Source organism: Oncorhynchus keta, chromosome 10, assembly GCF_023373465.1.
Source record: "Oncorhynchus keta strain PuntledgeMale-10-30-2019 chromosome 10, Oket_V2, whole genome shotgun sequence".
In the NCBI taxonomy this organism is placed as follows: Eukaryota; Metazoa; Chordata; class Actinopteri; order Salmoniformes; family Salmonidae; genus Oncorhynchus; species Oncorhynchus keta.
This window is the reverse complement of record NC_068430.1, coordinates 20,151,340-20,169,934: the sequence shown is the minus strand read 5'-3', so window position 1 is coordinate 20,169,934 and position 18,595 is coordinate 20,151,340. Positions and strand designations below refer to the sequence as shown.

The window sequence follows — 18,595 nt, the reverse complement described above, 5'->3', positions numbered from 1 at the left end:
GATAGATGTTTGATGATTGATGAATGGAGACATCTGTATCACATGCAGCATCACAACACAGCAAAGCCCATAACTCCATTCATTCTTTTGAAAAAGTCAAATGAATGATTAGTGGTTTGATTTACCACAGCAGATGCATGTTGATGGATGAGCACCACAACTTTGTTAGGCTAAAATACATTTTTCTCACTCAGGTTTGTATATTTCAGCAGCATGCCACTCAACCTTGGATGTAATCAACATAAGACCAGCATGTTAATTGATGCACACTTAAATTATTGCTTTCTATTCATGCTAACTATACATATATTAACACACAATTGAAACATTGAGTTTATAATGACAGTTGGTGTAACGACCGTTGGTGGAAGAAGGTGAGGACCAAGATGCAGCGTGGTAGGTGTTCATCATTATTTTAATAAACTGAACACCAAATACAACAAGGAACAAAATAAACAACTGAAACAGCTCCGTCAGGTGCAAAACACACTAAACAGAAAATAACTACCCACAACCCATAGTGGGAAAACAGGCTGCCTAAGTATGGTTCTCAATCAGAGACAACGATTGACAGCTGCCTCTGATTGGGAACCATACAAGGCCAAAACTAGAAAACAAAACATAGAACAAAAACATAGAAAAAAGAACATAGAACGCCCACCCTAGTCACACCCTGGCCTAACCAAAATAGAATAAAAAGCCTCTCTATGGCCAGGGCGTGACAGTTGGGTTGTTTTGTGTTGTTTACATGCTGGTATGACATTAAAATAGCAGTTATTTTGTGTAAATGAAGTGTTTGAGAGCATGCATGGATGAATTGTACAGTTACCCTGCATAGACTACCACTCTTTTTTAGATCAGGTAACTTCCAGTCATAGAAAAATCACAAAACCTTGTAATCATCCAAGCTACAAGTCTCTTGAAAGCACACCACTGGTGATACAACAAGGAAATTCAAGGACCTCAACTAGATAAAATACTGCCTGCAAAATGATTTGTCGTTATTTTCTATATTTTTCCATTAAATCTAGTCTTTCAATGGCTTTAATTAATATTATTAACTGGGTGGTTCGAGCCCTGAATACTGATTGGCTGACAGCCGTGGTATATCAGACCGTATACCATGGGCTCTAATTATGTTGGTAACCAGTTTATAATAGCAATAAGGCACTTCCGGGGTTTGTGATATATAGCCAATATACCACTGCTGAGGGCTGTGTCCAGAGCACTCCGCTTTGCGTAATGCGTAGGAACAGCCCTTAGCCATGGTATGCTGGCCATATACCACACCTCCTTGGGCCTTATTGCTTAAATATACTTATGTATAGGAGCAATAAGCTAAGCGAGAAACAATTTATGTCACCTAAAGCTTTTTAACGACTCAATGGAACTATTTGTAATCGCTTGATTCACAAGATTAAAAGTCCTTAGACTTGATCTCTGTCTCCTGTTTTGTAGCCAACATGACCTGTGCTTCCATTATTAAAAAGCAAGTCTTGGTCATCAGCATTCATTCCCATCAATCCATATCGCTAATATTTCTGGAATTTTAATGCAGTTACAATTTATAGCTCATCAAATGCTGTTACCTAAATTGCTCTTTTTAATCACAAGATAATTTAATGTTGAGGCTGAAATGATGATGGTCACCATCACAGACTCATAAGTCCTGCTGAAGATGACAAACAGGCCTGTATCTGTGCACTTAAAAAATAGAAAAATTACAATATCAGTGTATAGGTGGAATCGCTGTGAGGAGATTTTTGGAGTATAAAGTACCCACTTGCTATGGCAAGATAACATGACTCTGTAAATAAATGAATTATCAAGTTGCCTTTTGTCCTTTCTGCGTCCTGCGTTGGTACACACGGACAAAGCAACTATCATTTCAGTGCTTTTTGTATACAGATCTCGGCCATTTAAACCAAGTAAGAAAGGACTTCAGATAACAAACATGAACAACCAGCATTTTATTGCATTTTTAGAAAGCTTACGTCAGTTACTGAGACTGACTGTACAACAAAATAGTCTGCATCAGACAGACCAGGAATGATGAGGAGATTACAGACTGATGATGGAGGTGATGAGCAGGATCTTTAGTTAATAAACTAACTTAGCTGCTGCATTAAAGCACTGTGACAGCTGCTCTCCTGTACCCTCCTTCCTCTCTCCATCCCTCCTCCCTCCATCCCTCCTCCAGAAGCATGGGTTAAGAGGGTGATGGTACAACACAGTGGTGAATGACAGTGGGGTGGTCATGATTGATGGAACCGTGGTAAATTAGCATGGCTGCAAGTGTCTTGAGGGGAAATCTAATGCCACCTACACAGAGCACAGCAAAGTCATAAGGTTACTGATATTTCTTGTTTTACAATCAACATATATCATAGGATGAGTACAGAGTCCGATTCACATCCGACTTTTAGCCTTTAACCTTTGTGCTCCACTTAAGTCGGCTACCTGCTGTGCTTGATTTGTACTGATCCAAAAATAAACATTTCCAAACAGTTGAGATATAGATATTTAGAGGCCAACTAAAAAGCCATATGTATTTCACCTAATGAGGATGTACTGAACATGATGATGACACATCTTTGATAATATATGTAGGAATGGATGGATTCCTCTGGGGAAAAAACAAAGCATTTAACAAATGTTCTTTACATCTTGGCACTGCATATTTTTCTTCTTTTCCCTATTTGTTTCAGATAAAATATCATTAGATTGATACACCCTTATATTATTACTGACCACTTAACCATTCTTTTTCATCTCTGTGACCCTGGAATTAGTCATGCAAGATATCTCCGTCTTGTAGAGGAAATATACCTGTCTGCCATTTCTCCGAGCACTAATGTTTATAGCCACAGAAGGCAGTGGTTAGACCATCAAAAGGAAGTATCAAAAACAGCTTAACACACGGAAGAAAACAATCTGTACAAAATCCTTAGGTCAATGATAACAGAGAAAAGTCTGTTTTCTATTTTACAGTTTAAAATCCAAAATCTGGGATAATCCCCAACCCTGCCCCGCCCATCTCACACAGATGTCTGCATGTATGACTTTTTAAGCAAGGATTACTAAGTAAAATACATTTGCAGCACAGTTTGCTATTCCAATACATACAGCAGTTTTCATAGCTATTTTATAGTTCATACAAAGCCGTTGTGATAAAGCAAAAAGAGTAACACAAATGCATTTTTGATCTTTGAAAGACACAAGGAAAGAAAATGACAAGAAAAAGACAAGGCTATACTGACATGTACGTACACCCGACTGTTGGAAAGCCCATGACCAAACAAATGTCAATAGATTGTGGAAAATGGGATCAAATAAAGCTGGGTGATTTCTTAATGACAAAAGGCCCAAGGTTTGGATTGTGAGACCCTCAAGATAAACAAGGTCTAATTTTATATTCATATACTTTTTTGGGGTGTTTTTTTTACAAAAACAATCTCTCTCTTCAGTTTTAGACTACACATGCAAGACATAGAACAAAGTACAACTGGGTGAAAGTTTTCTTTTCACTTTTCATTGAATTATTCCCTATAGGTTGGAACTGAGGTATGCATACAGTTTTCGCAGGCTGTTATCTTTAGTAATGTCAAGCTACACATACTGAGAATGTTCAAATCTCCCCCTTTACAATACCAAGCAAACCAGCAAAAGACTAGATTTGGATGAGCTCAAGTTGTTCTCACGATCCCAGTCCGGCTGTTACTGACCCATCCCACAGCTGCATGATAATGGATATTAAATACATTTTCTGAAAACCACAGACTGCCCTTTTCATGTGTAATAGTAAATGCATGGTGGAATGTTCAAATAACTGCCATAAAGTACCCTGTACCCAGCTTATTAGTTGACAGGAGTGTTTTTTAATATAAAAAGTAATACGTTGACAGAAACTAAACACAATCATAAAGCCTTACCAATGTTAACAAAGAACAGTAGAATCCCGTCAAGATAGCAGGACTCACTCAAAAGTGGCATACAATCATTGGAAAGGATACAAATTCATAAAGAATAAAAAATAAAACAAAATATTTAATCATTGGGTGGTCCAGTTGAAGTATAGAATCCTTTTCACATTGTTCTCTACAAAGCTCTCCTGTCTACTGCGAAATCATTGCCATCCTCATTATGACCATAATCTCCTTTCACCCCCCTAGGTTGCACAGCAATCTGCTGCTGATAGACAGAGCGATGCCTTTTCCTCTCGTTGGCCCAAAGAATATGTTCCCCTAATTTGGTCATAATGTTTGTCTGACTCTGCATCTCCCTTTCAGTTGTGGTCACTGCAAAGTCCTGCAGCTACTGCACTCAACAAGAGACTCCTTTGGCTTTAAAGCTAATGACAGTCAGACAGCTTGAGGAGCGTCCTCTAATCAATGTGCTATTGGATTGACACAGTTGAGACTATACTCCATCTTTAGATCCTTTCACAGCCAATGGGAGAGAATGGAGGATATTTGGCCTTATCCGCTATTGCATGAAACAGAGAACATTGTTTTTACTTTGTAGTTTATCTTTGGTCGTCACAGAACAAGATTTTAGAAACATCAACACCTAAAAACAAAAGTTACAAAAAAAATAAAAAATAATAATAAATAAAAAAATGCAAAGTGGTTGGTTGCAGTCTTTAAAAAGTAATGTTTGTGAGTCTTTGTATGAGCCTGTTCCATATCATAAACCAACACTACAGTAGGATCAAGCCTTGTATTCAGCCTCACAGCCCCAGCATCAATCCCATCCACCCTATTGCAGGGTCTACATCACTACTCTGACTTAGTCATTGGGTTCTGCTGATGTTGACCCAAAACAGTACCCAGATCATCAGTTACCTTGTGGTGTGTGGGTTTCTGGGGGCATAACATGTCTGCCAATACTGGAATGAAGCAATGATCAGGTCTTATTGCCAATTTTTGGGATTATCCCTAAATTAAGAACATGAATATTTCATCTGATGTGTGTAATTATTAATAATCACAAACAAATTTGAGAGCCAACTGGTCATGCATATGGTAAAAAAATTAACTTTGATATCTTCAAGCAAGGCCAAACAATCCTTCCATGACTGAAATTACAGTGTGGAAAACTATACATGTTTGAACTACAATGAGAGTTGTGTTCAGGAATCACAATTAGTTGGTCTAAAATATTATCTTTGTAATACACACCTGACATTTGATTTTCTTTCTTAAACTGGGAGCTTGCGAATGATCAGAAATTTGGTTGCAGCTAACGCACTGCCCTAAAGGGCTGTTTTAAAATATCATTGAATGAGGATAAATCATAACCTGCATGATTTCTCTGTCATTCATTCCCATCTTAAATGAAACTTCATTGATGCGTGGAGAGAGCCTTCATTACGAGTAGTGCATTGTGGATGGACTTGATGAGCTTGGGGGGATGCAATGAAGATGGACTTGATGAGCTTGGGGGGATGTGATGAGGATGGACTTGATGAGCTTGGGGGGATGTGATGAGGATGGACTTGATGAGCTTGGGGGGATGTGATGAGGATGGACTTGATGAGCTTGGGGGGATGCGATGAGGATGGACTACATGTTGGAGGGGTGGCATTCTGAAGCATGTGGAACAAATGACAGAAAAATACTACATGGTATTTGACATTCTGCTTCATGTTAAAAAAAGAGAGGAAACAACAAGAAAGGAAATCCTAAACATCCATCATTAAGTGCTGACCATACAGAATCTCCACAGCATGGGCATGAGGTCTGATCAGTTACAGAAATCAAATGCAACAACAACAAACAATGGAAAATACATATTTTAAACCCCTCACCCTCAAAACACACCAAAAAACATCCCTCCCTAGATGGAAGCAAAACAATTAAATTTTGAAGGCAGTGACCATGAACAAAATCTACACACACACACACACACACACACACACACACACACACACACACACACACACACACACACACACACACACACACACACACACACACACACACACACACACACACACACACACACACACACACAGAGCGTAAATTAAACGTCATTCAATATCTCTTGAGTTTATGGGCATGTGTGTGTGTTTGTGTGTGTGTGTGAGAGAGAGAACCCCTCTGCAGTCCATGCTCAGTGTGGTTGAGTGGGCTGTATGCAAATCCATACTGGCTGCACAGTGCAGGTCCAAGTTCATACTGGCTGCACAGTGCAAGTCCAAGTCCATCCTGGATTTGAAGCCAGCATGCTGACCAAGAAGTCATCCCCAGTACCAAACATGTCCATCCAACGCATGTAGAGTAGAAATGAATTTTTTCTTATTTTCGTTCACTTAAACCAAAAAGTAGATATAAATCAAAAATACTCCCAAGTGGGACGTATTCTCTTTCTTGTGTTTTTCACTATGTATTTAATGGCACTAAAAGTCAATTGGAAACATTTGATAGCTGTCATCAGAGGACTGAGACTGCAGTCTTGTATCTGTATGATCTGTGACGTTGTGGCGTCTCACAGATGACTAAGGTTAGTTCTGTCTCTGGGAGGGGCCCCTGGGGGCCCGACCTTACAGCATGTCATCGTGGCCCTGGTCGTCATCGTAATCTCTGTGGTGATCGAAATCTGGACTGTGGTTGGCCGTCGTCACCAGGGAGAGGGGGCCTTCGTGGTCCTCCGGGTCCAGCGGTTCCTCTTTAATGTGATGCCTGCATGGAAACAGAACACAAACAGACAGTGGATGTTCCAGTTTATCTTTAGTTGGTTAATCCCTTGTTGAACCTTTCATTCCCTCCTCAAAAGAGAATCACAGACATGTATTGATTCAGATTTAATAGAGAAAGGAGGAACAAAAACAAACGAGTGGCTCGAATGAATCTCTGAGATGGGCCTCTCTTGGCTGGTGTTGATAACTTCACCTTCTTTTAAGGTATTCCAATCCCAGGAAACCTGCAGGCTTTATTTTCATAGCAGACGACAACAGGGTATTCACTTAGAACTGATAAATGAGGAAGATTAACAATGTGCGACGGGGAGAGAGGAGAATGGACTCTGCGGAGGGAGAGAGTGGGCTGTTGTCAGCTTCCTGGTGGCGGTAGATCAGTGACAGCGAGCGCTGTGTGTTCCTCTTCCTACTCGTTAACATGCACAACCTGCGAGGCGGGTCTCCAGAGGACGACCCCGAGCCGGCTTCTATCATTAATCAACTTCAAGCAAACACAGCGACCAGACACCGCTATACATGCTTTAAACTCCAAAATTAATGCATATTTTCACCAAGTGTCAATAATGGAAGAAAAGCGCTGGCAGGAAGGCGCGAGAGCAGAGCAGAAAGGCGAGCTCAACACAACACTGTGATAAGAAAGAGAGCCCTTAAGAGAATAATAACGCTGTCAGTTGTAAACAAGGCAAAACATGAACCCAGCCCACTGCCTGGGCAAAGGGGGCTCTACGAGATCTGCCAAATTTCTCATTACAGAAACACCGCAGGAATAAAGGGCACGGGAAGGAGGCCCGACTAGTGCAGAGAGGAGGGAAAAAATGAAAACATTATGAGAAGCTGCAGGATATTTCCCATTCTAACCTGTAGTGCCAACCCCGTGCTCTACGGCGTCAGTAGGAGACGCTGAGCCCATTTTGAACAGCGACCAGGGACAAGCATGTTCTCTGTCCCCCCAGACTCATTTAATTTATTTACCCACAAATGTCTTATGTGATATGCAAATATTTTGATGGAGACATTTCTATGCTAATGAGCTGACACATTTAGTGTAGGTGTGATTATAAAACAGGGAAAAAAGTAAAGTTCGCTTTTCTATTGGTTTCAGATCAAAGTAACTTCACAAGTCACATCGCCTCAGGTCTCAATCCCTCGCTGCAGGGCAAACATGAAATTGTTATTATTATGCTATTGAACTGCATGCTGACTCCACACTCTGCTAATTAGCTGGTTGGGTCTGGATACCTGATTATAGTCAGCCTGTAAAAGAGAAAAGCCCTGGTTTCTTCTCTGTAGTAAAAGTCTAACTCTGTCTAACACCATGCAGGGCTTTGAGCTAGACAGCTGGTAAACACATGTAAGGCCTGGACCACTCCATAGCCAGTAGTTGTCTGTAAGCCAGGTGAAGACCTGTGAGACATTGGGTCTATGAGCTAGGTTTGGTTTGTGTGGGATGAGGATGTAGTGATGCTGTAGCTTGTGTGAGGTGTGTCTCTTGGAGAATGGAGAGGAGAGAGGGAGCTGGCTTTAGAGCAATAGAGGTGCTAGCAAGTAAACCTGAACTTTTGTTTGAAGGCGTGTTGCTTCATAGAAGATAGAAGAAATGGTGCTTTGCACGAATGCACTAAAGTTTTACGCTCTGATGCATTTTGTTCTTATATAAAGCTTATCCACATACAGTCATTGTGAAAATAGCTCAGTATATGGGTTTTATCAGCCTCAAGATAAAGAGAGGGAGAGAGATGAGGCAGCCTTTGGGCCAGCACACCCATCCTGTCTCTGCCTTTCCTGTTCCAGAGCGATGCCCAAAGCTATGTTCACAGTGATTAGGGATGGCACTTTCCTCCATTTTGCCACAAGCTCATTACTGCACCTTTTTGTTTTCAGGCACAATTTCCCTCTAGCTGAGATATTTCACAGGGCCATCCCTAAATCTAGCAGAGCTGCACATCGGTGGTCTGCCCCACATCTGGAAATTATGCTGCCTGCCCCATATTATTTTAGGCTTAGAACATAGAAGACAGTGCTATACAACAAGTGAATAGGGAACTGCGGTTTCCAGGCAGACCACAGTTTTCCTACATGGGAACCTTGGACTATTTCTTCTAGACTAATTATGATTTTTTTGTTGTTTTTCTTTCGACGACCGAGAGGGTTTTGAATGTGTTCTAACTCATGTTTCAGTGTAGAGGAGACAACAGCTCTTTCACTTTGTGTTCTGGCATTTTGTAAATATATTTTTTTTAATTGGAGGGGTGATTATGGCGGGACTCAGCCGACAGTTGGACAATTTTTTAAACCGTAATAAAGGAGAGTTATAAACTTTGTGTTGAAATAACAAGAGGGCTCCAGTCTTTTCTTCCCAGCCTGCCTGGCTTTGGAGTTTCCTTTTTCAGGGAAGGCTACAGCCATAGTCACGGTTCTGACCTTTCATTCAACCGCTCCAATGTCATCCTTATTTTATTTAGCATTGTTTCATGTTCCTTAAATATGTTATTTACATGTAACATCCAATTTTAAGGCATTTTTGGTGATATTAAAATGCTAGATCAAAAAATGTGTTTGGGCATCCCGAGTGGCACAGTGGTCTAAGGTACTGTATCGCAGTACTAGAGGTGTCACTAAAGACCCGGGTTTAATCACAACCAGCCGTGATTGGGAGTCCCATAGGAAGGCAAGGGTTTGACCGAGGAGGTTTTACTAAGCTCATCGCGCTCTAGCGTCTCCTTGTGGCGAGCCGGTTGCCTGCAGGCTGACCCCAGTCGTCAGTTGAACTGTGTTTTCTCAGACACATTGGTGCGGCTGGCTTCCAGGTTAAGGGGGCGGGTGTTAAGAAACATGGTTTGATGGGTCATGTTTCGGAGGACGCATGACTCGACCTTCGCCCCCCCGAGCCAGTTGGGGAGTTGCAGCGATGAGACAAGATTGAAATTGGGGAGTAAAAGGGGGTAATTCAATTTTTTTTTTAACAATGTTTGATCAAATCCATTCTGTTTGGGATCTATTTGAATCAGTGACCAGCTGAAACGCTTTCCTTCCCTTCAGGCTTAAACAGATACTGTAAATAGAAAGTAAGGAGCCACTCACATAGCTGGCAAGGGAGACCGTCCTGGGCTGCTGTCACTGCCGTTGCTGTTTCCATGGTCCATCGCTCCAATCATCTCCTCTCGGATGGCATTCGCCAGGGAGTTGAGGGTGGGACTTCCAATGGAAGCAGTGGTGTATAGAGGTATATTGTTTTCTGCCATTGAAGCCTGAAAAGCATGCACAGTGTTAAAACAGTGAAACGGAAGAGAACTGTCAGCACATTTCTGCTTCCCTCCATCCCACCAACACTACATTCAAAAACAAGTAAGAGTGACCAGGAGTCGGAGGTGGAGACAGTGTTATGTTTATTATTTCCTGCCTTTCTTTCCCCTCACAGTGAATTGGTACAAGGTAAATAGAGCTTGATACTGAGACAGTATTCATATTTACCTGGAAGGCTGCAGAGAGAGCCGGACCATAGCCCAAGCTGGTCTGGATGTTCTTCACTAAGGCTGGACTTCTGCAGACAACAACTTTAGTTTAGAAAATGCTCGTAATTCATTTGATAAAATGCTGGTAATTGTATCACACAATGAAAACGCACTGACTCATTTAAATTAATTGTTTTCATTGTAAGGAAGACAAGACAAGTTGATGGAAGCAGTTTTTGTAAAAGCATGATGTAAAAAGGAAGAGCTAAACACAGCGGCATGATGGGAACACAGAGGCAGAGCATGCAGGTAGTGGGGGGAGGAGCTGGGGATCAAGAGGCGGGGTGGGCCAGGCAGACGTTCTTACTGTACTAGGAGCTCATCAAAGTTCTCATCAGCTGTGTATTTCTGAGGCCGGCCTCGCTGTATATGGCGGCCGCATTTAAACTCCTCATCATCAACAGTCCAAAAGGACCCAAACTCGTCCTCTACTCTCACAAAGCACTTATGCTGGGAAAGGTTGGTGCGGATGGTACCCTGGGTGGGAGACAAGCAGCAGGGCAGCCAGGTGCATATGCAGTGACCACAACACAACAGCACAGAGGACAGACAGACAGATAGACACAGGGACAGACAGACAGATAGACACAGGGACAGACAGAGGGACAAGGGAGGAAAGGGTAAGGATCAAAATGAAAATGAAAACAAGTACAAGCCAATGTGGGTGATGATGCGACACCAGGGGCAGAGTACTGAAAGCATGGGGGATGCTGCACACCAAAGCAAGCAGGGACTTTGGGGGGCATCGTGGCACACAGACAATGAGATGGAGCAGCCTCTTCCCATAGATCCACAACCAGCCAGACACGAGAGTCGGCCAGAGATAGCAGACCTACCCAGTGATCTTTTGTGGCCTTCTCTTTTGGAACTCTAGTTCATCCACTGTCCACACAGCCCCTTTAACGTTTTCTACTCGCACAAAACATTTGTGAAGACTAAGATTATGCCGGACTGCATTCTGCAGTTGGTTTAAAAAAAGAAGGGAGAGAAAAATTCTATCAACACATGAAAACATCTAATCATTAACATTTCATTTCAGAGAAGAAACATTTGGACAGGCACATACATGATAGAACCTTGTACATTTTTTCAAGTATCAGTGATCTATCGGCAGTAAAGTTTCAAACAAGAAAAAGATTGTGGAAATATTTTCCAGTTACTATGGCAATACAGTTTCATTTCATCAACATCCTTTAAAGATATCATTCACAGAGCCTTAAGTTATGATGAGCCATTTGAGAAGAGTCACCAAGACCTTGATAACAAAAACCCAGACTGAACAAAGACCTTGATCAAATAAACCAGTCTGTTATGCTTGCTAGTTTCAGTTATGACTTTACCTACAATTTAACAATAAGGAAGAAGACACATTTCCAAAAGCTTTAGCTGTTGGCTTACATTATAAGCTTTTTCATGAGACCATTGAGTATGAAGGTTACCTTTTTTAAATTAACCAATCACTGACACATGAGATTAGAACTCTGTAAATGTATTGGCCCCTTGTCATCTGAGTACCTTAGTGTGTTTGTGTGTGTGTATGCACGCCAATATGCAGGAGTGTGTCACAGTGTAGGATTTTTGTTTAGAACTCAAATGTGCCCCTATGGTCGGGCTGTCAGCGGCAGGGGAAACAGGCAGTTAGAGAGCTGAGAGAGGACAGTGAGCCGTGGAGAGGGGCTAGGGGGTCTCACTCACAGCTGCACTGTGGATACGCTACACTACAGGCCCTCCCTGCCGTATGAGGGTAGCCTTCAATGCTTCATCACTCTCTTTTCTCTTACTCCTTCTCTCCTCCTCCTTTTTGTCTGCCCTCTCTTTTTTTCTGGGGTTTGTCTGCCTGCGTGTGTGTGGCCCAGTGGAAAATAAATAAGGTGTTCTCAGTTTAAATTCTGTGGGAGGGTCTCGGCCAGGAGTCCCTGGCAGCACATTGGTGTGTTAAACCGATGCCACCCACCACCAAAAACATCTCCAAATATTAGCTGGGGATTTTTTACAAGAATGAACATTTTCCCTCATAATTTGTCTGCAAGGCAACGGACAGTGTTTGTGTTAGGAGTGGCTCTATTTAGATATAATACATGTGGCAAGGTTATGAATTGGATACAGGCTCATTCATTGCATTTAAACTTGATATATTTCACTATCATTTACACTGAACAAAAATATAAAGACAACATGTACATTGTTGATCCTATGTTTCATGAGCTGAAATAAAAGAATCCCTGAAACTTTTTTTTTATTGCTCTCAATGTTTGTTTATATCCCTGTTAGTGAGCATTTCTTCTTTGCCAAGATAATCCATCTACCTGACAGGTGTGGCATATCAAGAAGCTGATTAAACAGCATTATCATTACACAAATGTACCTTGTGCTGGGGTCAATAAAGGGCCACTATAAAATGTGCAGTTTTGTCGCAAAACACAATGCCACAGACGTCTCAAGTTTTAAGCATGCAATTGGCATGCTGACTGCAGCAGTGTGCACCAAAGCTGTTTCCAGTTAATTTCTCTCATATACTGCCCCCAACGTCATTTGAGAGAATTAGGCAGTACGTCCAACCGGCCTCACAACTGCAGACCACGTGCAACCACGCCAGCCCAGAACCTCCACACCCGGCTTCTTCACCTTTGGGATCGTCTGGGGGGTATTGGGGGAGGGGGGTGCTGAGGAGTATTTCTGTCTGTAATAAATCCATTTTGTGGGGACAAACTTATTCTGATTGGCTGGGCCTGGCTCCCCAGTAGGTGGGCCTATGCCCCCCCCCATGACCTGTTGCAGCCCTGCCCAGTCATGTGAAATCCATACATTAGGCCCTAATTTATTTATTTCAATTGACTGATTTCTTTAGATTAACTGTAACTCAGTAAAATCTTTTAAATTGTTGCATCTTGCATTTATATTTTTGTTCTGTGTACAAAAAACAAGATAGCTTATGCATTGTAAATGACCACAGAACGACATTATACAGACACAGGCCCTTTAGCTCTTAGATGGCTAACATTTGTTTCTATTTGCTTCAAGAAAAGAAAAACAGCATAACTTTGCTTTGTTTTGTGAATATTGATTTCCTCATACGAACTGTAACTCAGTAAAATATTTGAAATAGTTGCACAATGCATTTATATTTTTGTTCAGTATAATTCCACAAGATCAACACAACAATCCCTGCCCTTTATATTAGTCTAAGGTGAAGACTGATTTTACCTTCCATGTTGCGGCATTGCGCCTGAAATATGCAAACATTCGTGTGAACCAGTTGTAAATTTCATTTAGTGTTAGCTGCTTTTCCGGGGATTCAAGGATACCCTGGAAAAGACCAAGAGACAGAAACAACATTTAACATTTTGTTCCCTCTGAAAAACAAACATTTTGTTCCCTCTGAAAAACAAACATTATTCACAAGTGGCATGCAGGTTGTCTGTGCTCTCCTGAAAGAACACAGACAACATGGTCTGTCTGTGTGATTTTGTGCACGCTCTGTACCCTCTTGCTTTGTTTATGGAACACTGTCTGGTTCCCATTCAAATTTTGCAATTTGAATATATTTATTTTGGCAGTGTAAATGGAGGGAAGCGAAAACATTTCTCAGGCAGATTACAGGCCAGCAATTACGCCAGGCTCAGATTAATTCCTGAGATCACAGATTACTGCGAGCCGGCCGATAATTGACTGGCCATCTTAGAACAGGTTCAGGTTCATCCCTACTGTTGTGTGAAATGAATTTCATAATCACATTCACTGTAATGCTTAATCAAAAGTAATTGTTATATATGGCTGTCCCGAGCGCATTCTTCCACTCATTTGCAGATGGTTAATCTTCCGCTGCACGTCTAAATTGTATTTGAAATTTAACAAGGAGGCATAGAGAAAAAATAAGCAGTTTGTGTCTTGGCTGAATATTTATCTGCTGCGTGCCCTGTTAACGACGGAAGCCACTGAAGCAGATTAAAGGCCCTATTCCTTTAAGTGACAGATTAAATGCATTACAAGTTACCAGCCCAGAGCAGATCGGAGCCAGCCGAGCAGAGGATCCTTACCTGGCGTATTAACGAGGCATACGTGAAGGGAGGTCTGACTTCAGCATTCATGTAGAACTCTTTGTTCTGGACAATATCTGTACAAGGGTAGCAACCACAACATACAGACGGACATAGACAAAAGCCATAGTTAGTAGCTATTATAGACACAACATTTCCATTTGCAGTCTGATAGAATTGAAATTGTATGTGTATGTGGGGGGGCTATATGGGTCCAGTACCTGGGGAGATTGGCATGTTGTACTTATCAGAGTAACGTCGGCGCATGGGGCCCACACTGTGGTGGAGGCTGTTGGGGGTGATGACGGAGTGGGCCTGGGACAGGGGCGTCAGGGGGGCCGTGGGGGTGGTGGGGGTCTGGGGCAGGCTCAGGGGGGGTGAGGCCTCATGGGGGGCTGTCTTGGACAGGGTGACGCTGGACACCAGGTTGAGCTGGGAGAGAGAGTAAACAAAACACAACACAGACAGACAGACAAGAGCTTGTTAATTATCCAGTGTCTCAAGACGCCTCATTGGCTAGGCTGATCACAGCTTTAATTATGGGCCACCCTGAGGATGATCCGTGAACGTTTGCTAAACGTCCTGTTCATTCTCTTTCCACCTCCTTCTCCATCCTTCACTTCTTTCACCTCCTCCTCATGGATCTCTCTCCTCTCCTCCTCCTTCCCTAACGGCTCAGCCTCCTGCTCCATCCTTCACTTCTTTCACCTCCTCCTCATGGATCTCTCTCCTCTCCTCCTCCTTCCCTAACGGCTCAGCTTCCTGCTCTCTGTTTGCCTCCCTTTGTTTGATCTGCTGGCAGATCACACCCACACACTTCAACCAACCCCCTCCCCTCCCCGGGGATGGGCGACTGGCAAGGGTGAGGGGAGATGGGCGGCACTAACAGCCCTGACAAATGACAGTGAGATTCTCACCTCCCGCTGAGCAACCACTAATAAGCCACGTAGAGGAAGCAGACAATCTGGGCTAATTACAAGCTGAAATTGTATTGTAAGGACTCTAATTAGGAGATGCTTATGGAGGTGATGTGATGATTAAATGCTGTATCTAAATGACCCCATCATCAGGGCTACGCTGGCTGGCGCAAAATGGCTCCGGAATATTTTGTAGAAGGGGGAGAGAGAGGGTTTGCTGTTCTTTCGAGGGGTGGGGTGTGAAAAGGGAGTGGGGAGAGATATTAGTAATAATGTCTACAAGGTAAACTAATTAAGCCAAGTGCTCCAAAGGTATACCATGGCTTCCAGCAGATGTGTCTGCTTCCAAACACTGCCTCCACAGTGGAGCAGCAGTCAAGTGGAAAATTCTAGCCTGACCCTTTGCTCCAGTTATTAATTTGCAAGAATACTAATGACACATATACATATTCCCACAAAATTGTTATAATTGCTAATTTGCCCGAAGGAGGCCAGTTTCCAAATTAAACACCACTTCAGTCTGCGAGGAAAGAGGGGAGGAAAAAACAGAGAGAGAGAGTGGGCAGGAGGCGTCACCTCTTTGACAATCATTTGCGGACTTTGCTAACAAATTAATGAAAAGTCGAAGCTGTCAATTGCTTTGGAGGTATCAGATGTCAAATTGTTGCTGATAATGGTTGTGGGTGACTGGAGATGCAAGGAAGGTGGGGGGCTTGAAGGTGAAAGTGAACAGACAGTGTTTAACATCTCACCCCCATCACATGGAGCCTACATGGCCACCCAATTACCACAACCCTATTAGCAGTCATTACCATTGAGATGGCCCCATATGATAGACAAGTATATAATAAAGAAATCTGGAGCTAGCTGCATGGCTGGCACCACTGCTTAATTCATCATTGACATGGCATTGACTTAACCAGGTTACGGCTAGTGTGATTTTTTAAATTAAATGCATTTTTTGTATTTGTATTCATTTGCATTTCACTTGCTAAAACAAAGGAATTGTGTCTGTTTTTTTCTGCATCAATAGAGATATGTATGCATTTAATGTTAATTTACAATTCTGAGGCCGAAATATGCCTTTTGACAGAGTTCTTCACAAATACATGAAGGATCTGAATTTGATCACCCTGTTATAGGATCATTTTCCTGCAATGCAGGGAATGTAAAAATTCTAGTGTATTTAAGAAAGCCTCAGAAGTATGTAATTTCCACTTTCACATTTCAGACTTGATGAACCCCTGAAAAAATGTCCATAAACACATCACTGCATACTGTAGATTCACTACTGTAAATTCACTACTGTAAATTCACTACTGTACAAGTGTGTTATTCTAAATCAAGACCCAAATAAATCACACTTGGGTTTATTGTTTTCTGACACAATACTATCAATAGGCACAATAATATTAAAAGGCTGGGCGTCTGACTTATTTTCCTGTTGACTAGCAGTCTTTGTTTCATGTTTCATCCATATTCCCCAGCCATAAACAGTGAGTGGCCCTCAACAATAGGCCAGACAGCCTGGTAATAGCATGGCCTTTGTTTCCCCTCACCATTTGGGCTCACTCCAGTGCAGAGACAAAATGAGACTTCACACAGAAATTAATTAAATGGTAATGGGTGATCTAATTATACTGGCTTTGATTTGCCAAGCTGCTAAAGAAAAAATAAACAAAAATTCCCTCCTTAATTTTAATTATGTACTGTGAAAAGGTCAGATTTCTGACAAGAATGCTTAGTGACACCAACTACAGACACACAATCCCACAACCACACAATGACAACTACTAACACATATGCATCACACACACAAAACACGCATACACACACAGGTTATGCGCTGCATAAAATCAAGCTCAAAGGAATAAACACAATCCTATTCAGTTGACACTGTGTATGTACAGTATATGCTTGCTGGGTATTTAATCTAGGCTAACTGTTAATTAGACCATTTATGTAGGAGAGTGTACTGTATGACGTGTGCTGTAGATACACTACATGATCAAAAGTTTGTGGACACCTGCTCGTCGGACATCTCATTCCAAAATCATGGGCATTAATATGGAGTTGATCCCCCTTTGCAGCTATAACAGCCTCCACTCTTCTGGAAAGGCTTTCCACTAGATGATGGAACATCTAGACTCCATTCGGGGACTAGCCTCCATTCAGCCACAAGAGCCTTTAGTGAGGTCGGGCACTGATGTTTGGCGAATAGGCCCGGCTTGCACAGAATTGTCTAGAATGTCAATGTATGCTGTAGCATTAAGATTTCCCTTCACTGGAACTAAGGGGTCTTTGCCCAATCCATGAAAAACAGCCCCAGGCCATTATTCCTCCTCCACCAAACTCTACAGTTGGCACTATGCATTTGGGCAAGTAGTGTTCTCCTGGCATCTGCCATATCGAGATTTGTCTGTTATACTGCCAGATGGTGAAGCATGATTCATCACTCCAGAGAACGTGTTTCTACTGCTCCAGAGTCCAATGGCGGCGAGCTTTACACCACTCCAGCCGATGCTTGGCATTGCGCATGGTGATCTTAGGCTTGTGTGAGGCTGCTCGGCCATGGAAACCCATTTCATGAAGCTCCCGACAAACATATATTGTGCTGACGTTGCTTCCAGAGGCAGTTTGGTACTAGGCAGTGAGAATTGCAGCCAGGGACAGACAATTTTTATGCTTCAGCACTTGGTCCCGTTCTGTGAGCTTGTGTGGCCTACCATTCGTGACTGAGCCGTTGTTGCTCCGAGACATTTCCACTTCACAATAACAGCAATTACAGCAGCTCAAACAGGGCAGGAATTTGACGAACTGACTTGTTGGAAAGGTGGCATCCTATGACAGTGCCACATTGAAAGTCACTGAGCTCTTCAGTCTGGCCATTCTACTGCATGGCTGTGTGCTTGAGTTTATATACTTGTCAGCAACGGGTGTGGCTGAAATAGCCAACTCCACTAATTTTGTACATATAGTGTATGTGCTCCTAATTAATCAATGGAAACTGGTATTGTTTCTAAGATCCACGATTCACATTATTTTTTGCTGATGATTCACACAAGAATTTCGATTCACTAATCAATGAAGTCAACTCAGGCATGGCCAAGTTTTCTAAATGGTTCCAGATAAAACAAAATCTTAAAATGAAAAAAAATGCAACTTTTGTAAAAAAATATATATATCCAGAATCTCAATTAGTGTGAATGAAATGGACTGCTGCAAAGTGGTGAAGTCCGTTGCTATCATCAGAAAGATTAGTGGTTTGGTTCATCGGGTTTGCTTCCTAATACTATACTACAGCCTAATTTACCCATATCTCATTTACTGCAATAATGTCTGGGCCAGTACATATGCTTCCTACCTACACAAGTTACTCATCATACAGAAGAAATGTGCACCTCCTCTAACTCCTTGGCTCCATCTGCC

At 42.1% G+C, this 18,595-nt stretch overlaps 1 protein-coding gene across 9 annotated transcripts in view; it reads right to left on the bottom strand.

The window, feature by feature from the left end:
* Positions 1–1,955: 1,955 nt before the first annotated feature.
* Positions 1,956–18,595, bottom strand: part of LOC118389636 (forkhead box protein P1-B) — a 245,979-nt gene continuing 229,339 nt past the window's right edge. For 8 of the 9 annotated variants that reach the window (XM_052526631.1, XM_052526629.1, XM_052526632.1 and 5 more), the window contains 7 exons: positions 14,471–14,681; positions 14,250–14,326; positions 13,417–13,518; positions 11,049–11,170; positions 10,172–10,241; positions 9,782–9,948; positions 1,956–6,683 (listed from right to left, as the gene is read on the bottom strand). In XM_052526631.1, coding sequence (XP_052382591.1) covers positions 6,545–6,683; positions 9,782–9,948; positions 10,172–10,241; positions 11,049–11,170; positions 13,417–13,518; positions 14,250–14,326; positions 14,471–14,681 — 888 coding nt within the window. In that variant the 3' untranslated portion in view covers positions 1,956–6,544. The remainder of the gene's footprint in view (positions 6,684–9,781; positions 9,949–10,171; positions 10,242–11,048; positions 11,171–13,416; positions 13,519–14,249; positions 14,327–14,470; positions 14,682–18,595) is intronic. The other variant, XM_052526635.1, reaches the window with a different exon arrangement.